Here is a 6,554-nt window from a genome sequence, read left to right on the forward strand (position 1 = left end):
GTATCAAATGTAGCACTGGCGGTTGCCGATGGAGGTTCTTAGTCCTCCTTTCCGTTCTTTCAATCGCTTTACGTATACGTCGACTTTCCATGTCCATTATTGTGAAACCCGCGAGACACAACAAAAACACAGCTCCGATCACAGCGTCCTCCATCCTCCTCCTGTTGTTAATGTTCTTCTTTGTTTCTGTTGTTGAACGCCGCGCACAAATGACGTCGCTGTCGACCGGCTTACGTCACTTGGTACACACTGTCGGTGCGAATGCAACCCTTTAAATTGTACTTGGAAATAGTTCGCGCAAAATAGTTCCAGTACTTTAGTACTGTACATTTAGTTCTGGAACTAAAGCGGTGCGAAAGGCCCTATTGTGAGATGCATTTTTAGGCAATGAAATGTCCAGTTTTTTGGCACATCATCACTTCTGATGAAATGAGAAAGTTGCTTAAACAAGTTGTAAATGACAATGTGTTTTTGAGTGAGCTCGCTTCTGATGGTTGGTTATTCTGAAAGGCAATATTTATTGATATCTGTTAGGCTGTTCTTTGTAGTTACTGTAATTGCTGCGGTTTTACTTCTGCTCCTGTAGGTTCGCTGTTTGTTTGCAGAACTTTTTTTTAGCAGAGAGAGTGAGCAATAAAGTATCTTTTCACCCTGGAGTGTTTACGTTCATATGCAAATTAACAGTAGATCTACTTTACATGTGTTTACAAAGATCTACAACTTTCATAAACAAATGAGTGTTGTCAAAACATTTTGTGTTTTGATTGTGGGAAGATTAAGCTGCCCAGTTTCTCTAATGTGATTTAGAAATGTTAGCACAATGTTCTTATTAATGTTCTATAAATGTTGAATTCTAACGTTCCAAAAGTTCAAACGTTTCATCTTTAGGCTTTACCATTTGCATTATTTGAACATTATAACTATTTTGGGAACTATTAAAGGTTTTTGCATATTGTTGGTGCTCCGAACATTGAGATCAATGTGACGTTCAAACAAATTTGCACAACATTGGGAAAATGTTTTAGTGGTTGATCAATATATTCCCATTGCTGATAGTATCAGCTGATATTTGACATAGAATTGTTCCGTTTAGCCGATAAGTGTTGTGAGAGACTTTTATTTTGACAACATTCAGTAAATACACATTTTAAACAAGTAATTGAATATCTAATAAACATTTCATGTCACAAACTTCTACACAAGTATACATCTGTTTATCAGATGTATTATTTTTTCATGAAGTTTTGATTTTTGTATTTATTTATAATTCTAAATTGTGTGTGTTATATACACACACACACACAATCTTTAAATGATTAAATAGAAGTATAATTGATACTATTATGTATATATATATAAATATTAAATTATAAACATAGTATTTAGAAATTAAGCATTGTTAATATGTGATTATATCATCACAAATATTGATTTATAATTGATTTGTGTGTGTGTGTGTGTATAGAAATTCCTAAATAAACATTTTATAAATCTGTTCATTTTACAGATTTTTTTTATTTGTATCAAATGTATGTATTTATACTTATTTTAGTAAATATTATGTAAAATAAATATAAATTTAATTGCAGAGCCTGATGTTATATAAGCCGTCAGCCACCATGGTCTCTTAAATATTGCATTGGACATAAAAAAAAATCTGCATTCGTTACCCACTAAAATGTTTATGCTTCTACTAAAACATAAGGATGTTCCATTAACATTTACATTTGAGCATTTCTTAAAGGGGTCATATGATGCGATTTCAATTGTTCCTTTCTCTTTGGAGTGTTACAAGCTCTTGGTGCATAAAGAAGATCTGTAAAGTTGCAAAGACTAAAGTCTCAAATATTATAAAAAGTTATATAAAAGTTAAGAGTCAGCCTAAAACGGCTCGTTCTAACACGCCCCCACATATCTACCTCACTATGTGGGAAGATTTGCATTCTTTAAAGGTGAAGCTAAAGGTGAAGCATGTACTTTCTGCATTACTAGTCCCTGCAAATGTTACAAAAACAGGTTTTTAAACAGGTTTACCGAACACTTCATCCATCAGCCATCAGTCAGACAAATAGATAGTCCCACTTCAAACTCTCACTGTCAGTTAAGTCAAGATGTTGACATGTCTGAGAGTGTTTCCAAACCTTTACAAAACTGTATGAACATTTTCTCACAACTCATTCAGGAAGACAGGATGTCTGGGGGAGTTCAGAGAGACATCTGAGAAGTTTAGGCTCTCAGAAAGTATTGCATAAGCCAGACCGCTTCACCCACTGGTGTGACTCAGGGAAATCTTGCTGTTATATTACCTGATCAGGACGTGATACACTTTGACCCCCATTTGCGCATTGGCGTTGGCTTTGCTCCATGTGACTTCTCTTTCTGCTTTTGAGCTTCCGTATAACACATTTCAACATCCTGTTCCTACGATGTGTGATGTGCTTTAAAGTGTAAGACTGTTATCTTGAAGAAAACCTTCTGTTGTCACACTGTACAGTATGTTTGCATAGAGAAGTGAGCAAACTTTGTTCTTGCCCTCTGAAGTGGAATAACTGGTTTTAGGAGATTCAACAGTCCAGATTCCCTGCTTCCTTTTGCTCTCTTGCTTGTTGGTTCAAAGCCAAAGTTGTCAATATAGTCCCAGAGGGGAGTCTTATTGCTCAGAGGCTGCTCTTTCATAGCTCAGTAGCTGATCATTAATAAATAAAATATAATTAATAAAATTGGTCTAAATGGCCAATAAAATAAACAAACACAGCTGAGTCAATAGTTGACATACTGCTATAAATCTAGTTATTATAGTAGACTGAGCACAGCTTAAAAGATTGTTCCTCAATTCCTCTCTAACAACAGTTCATATTTTCCTCCTGGCATATTATATCTTGGGGTGGCACGATACCATTTTTTCAGAACTGATCCCGATCCGATACCAAAAGTTCTGAGTATCGGACAATACCGATACCTATCCGATACCAGCACAGTTTTTTATTTTTTTCTATATCTCAGTGTGTGTCGACCGGATCATCACGCTTTTGTGTATTACACACAATCTACTAAATATAGACAACTTCATTATAAAGAAAAATAACAAATTAAAAAATATATAATCATAATCTATGAGAAAAATACTATTATAAACTAGGTTAGTGGATAATTCAGCAGCAAAAGTTACTCTACAAAAATGATGAGTTCATAATAATTTTATAAAAATCTAAACAATTTTACAAATCTAAACTTTAAAAAAAATAAAAGTAAATAGGTGTAATCTGGTAAAATGTTACACATTGCTCTTTGTATTGTAATATACATTCATGAAAAACAAGTAAATATAATTATATATAAATATATGCAAAGCACAAAGGGAAGAGATTCTGATGCGTAGTTTATTAAATCTGTGCGTTAGTTTATTGAGCCTTTTCTTTTAACAGTTTTAAAGGGGTCATATGATGCGATTTCAAGTTTTCCTCTCTCTTTGGAGTGTTACAAGCTGTTCGTGAATAGATAAGATCCCTTATGTGTATGTGCTTATAATGTGTATATGCATGTACACACATTTTATATATATATGTATATGTATGTGTATATATGTGTGTGAGAAATGAAATAATGAATGAAGTTTATTTATCCATTTTAATCATGTGCTATTGCCAAGCAGTTTGATAAGAAAACAAATGATAGTGAACAAATTGATGTTGTGACCAAAACATATCGCCGTTCTCTCAACCAGCTTTGTGGTGCATTCTGGGATGCTTTTTAAAAGCAAAGCTTCCTATTTCTGTTTAGATTCTGCCTAACATGATTGCGTCTGGTTGTGTCTAAACAGGTGAATCCACTTCTCGAGGCCTTTGGAAACGCTCAGACGGTCATGAATGACAACAGCAGTCGCTTCGGGAAATACATCCAGCTCCGCTTCCAGAACTCTTCAGGTTTGTTTACGACAGACAGAAAAGATAACGCTCTTCCCACTGACCGTAATGGATCATTTAACATCTAGGGCGTGTTTCTAGACCAATAAATCAATTCAATATTCTTTGATTGAACATTAACCTCAGTTTCTGTGTTTTTGTAGTCAAAGGGGCAAAAATCAACGAGTATCTCCTGGAGAAATCCCGTGTGGTTCATCAGGATGAGGGAGAGCAGAACTTCCACATCTTCTACTTCATGTTGGCTGGCATCTCGACGGAGGATAAAGAGATATACGGCCTCCTGGACCCCACGCGCTACCGGTGAGTCACTTGTGATGTCATGTGCTTTTGAAACCGGATCAGCAACATTGTTTACGATGCGCGTCATAGATTAGCATCTTACCCATGCAGTTTATTGGAGGTGTGTCACACGACAGCTCCTACAGAACTATTTGTGGCACGGACGTCATGTTTCTTAGTACGGCATTCATTGTGTAAAAGGTCGATACAAAACATTGTCAGGTGATGCAAAGATCTGATGGGTTGAGACGCATTCGAAAACACTCAAGGTTGTGCGTTACAGTGATTTGAACAAGTTCACAAGAGCACGCAAGGCTCGAGTTACATATTCTGTTCAATAAAAATATATTTTTTTAAATGTTACAATATTAGGCTAATATACAATTGAAGTAATTTAATTCAGTGTTAAAGGGGTCATATGATGTTGCTAAAAAGAACATTATTTGTTGTAATGAAATGTTTATGCGGTTTAAGGTTCAAAAAACACATTATTGTTTCTCCTCTATGCCCCGCCTTTCTGAAACGCGTCGATTTTTACAAAGCTCATCGGTCTGAAAAGCGAGGTGTGCTCTGATTGGCCAGCTATCCAGTGCGTTGTGATTGGCCGAATACCTCAAGCGTGTGACGGAAATGAATATCTCTTTGGATTTGAGACTTTAGTCTTTGCAACTTTACAGATCTTCTTTATGCGCCAAGAGCTTGTAACACTCCAAAGAGAAAGGAACAATTGAAATCGCATCATATGACCCCTTTAACCCTCCAGTTTTTTGTTTTTTACATACAACATTTTACATACAAAAACGTACTTCACTTGTATTGGAAACTGTCATTTTAATTTCATACTATTATATATTTTTTTAACATTTTGAATCTTTTCTTTATATTTTCTATTTTCATCTTCATTTTAGCAAAAGCTTTAGTAACTTTGTGTTTTTTTTTTTTCCATCTTAGTAGTTTTTGTGTTTATTTATATATATATATATATATGTAGTCTATATAATTTTAATTAATTAAATTTTAGTTTTAATTATTTTAGTACATCAAGTGAAACTAAATTAAAATAGGCAATATAAATATTACCTTAGCAACTAGCTGAAATAAAAAATATATACGTTTTATTTCAGTCAACATTTATTTTATTTCAAGCAACAAAAATGGTTTTATTGTATTAACTTTATGGTTTTATTGTATAAACTTAGTTTCAGTTTTAGTTTTATTTAGCTATAATAATCCTGGCTGGAAATCAGATTGACCCCTATTGGTTTCTATGCAAATCACCAAAAATTAACACTAAATAAAGATACTAAAGAATCATGCAAAACCATAACACCTCTATTGCAGGTTGTCAGATGAAAATATATAAAAAATTAGAAATTATGAACTCTTATACAGTTATATAGCATTAATCGTATTATATAGAATTAATAGTATCTAATAATATACTTTATAGCTATTTGTATTTGTGGTAAAGAGCCTCTTCTTTTTGTTTATGTCTGGTTTTCAAACCCTTTTGAGGGTAAAATGGGTTTCTCATCTTCTGAATCAGCCAAGGAGAATTCACTGTTACTTCATATATTTTCACAGTAAAAAACAAATAAAATGTTGTTTTTTTGGGGGGGATCTCAATTACTCCACTATTGTACTGAAAATAAGTGTGAGTCTTTAATTTCAAATAAACGTCCAGTTTTAAATTTTATACGTTTTCATGTATTTGATATTTTAGTCTTTGACAAGCTTCAATAGTTTTTCTGTTTTTTTACCTGCTTTTTTTGTGTTGATTTTCAGTGAATTGCATGATAACCAGTTTAACCTATAACACAACTGTAGTCACCAAATATTGTCTTTTCAAAGCACATGTGTTTGTGTATCAAAACTTTGCATATAAATCATATTCCTGAAAACCTAGCAGTAAGCTTACATCTTTTTGCTGTTGTCAGTTATTTGAATGGCAGGTTTGGGCAGGAAGACGTGGTTCAGGCCTGGCGTGTGAAATATGCTGAAGTGTGTAACGCCATGGACATGGTGGGATTTGAGGAGCAGGTAAGAACAAAGCCTTGCTTGTCAGGGCTCTTCGCTTACTTTTCTTTTTAGGAGCACTTAAATTTAAAAAATGTAGGAGCACAGTCAAAAATTTAGGAGCCCTTTCTAATCAATAATACAAAATTTGATAAAAAATTAGCCTTCCCATTACGAGGTGATATTTGACTCCTTAAAGTGATTTAGAGTGGAAATTTGTTTTTACCTTTTGTAATGGAATTTTAAAAAATTTGAATTAAAATGACAGAATAAGAACAAGTAGAATAAGAAGAATAAGTTACCAATCAAATTAAATCAGTATTAACAAAATTAATT

At 33.7% G+C, this 6,554-nt stretch overlaps 1 protein-coding gene across 1 annotated transcript in view; it reads left to right on the forward strand.

Annotated features, from left to right (window-relative positions):
• The window catches only part of LOC107751863 (myosin-IIIb-like), a 45,050-nt gene that overhangs the window by 2,994 nt on the left and 35,502 nt on the right, over positions 1 to 6,554 (forward strand). Inside the window, exons 2-4 of the mRNA XM_016567632.1 lie at positions 3,821 to 3,923; positions 4,067 to 4,223; positions 6,140 to 6,242. Coding sequence (XP_016423118.1) covers positions 3,821 to 3,923; positions 4,067 to 4,223; positions 6,140 to 6,242 — 363 coding nt within the window. The remainder of the gene's footprint in view (positions 1 to 3,820; positions 3,924 to 4,066; positions 4,224 to 6,139; positions 6,243 to 6,554) is intronic.

This window comes from Sinocyclocheilus rhinocerous, unplaced genomic scaffold, assembly GCF_001515625.1.
Source record: "Sinocyclocheilus rhinocerous isolate Xijiao unplaced genomic scaffold, SAMN03320098_v1.1 scaffold2207, whole genome shotgun sequence".
Classification (NCBI taxonomy): domain Eukaryota; kingdom Metazoa; phylum Chordata; class Actinopteri; order Cypriniformes; family Cyprinidae; genus Sinocyclocheilus; species Sinocyclocheilus rhinocerous.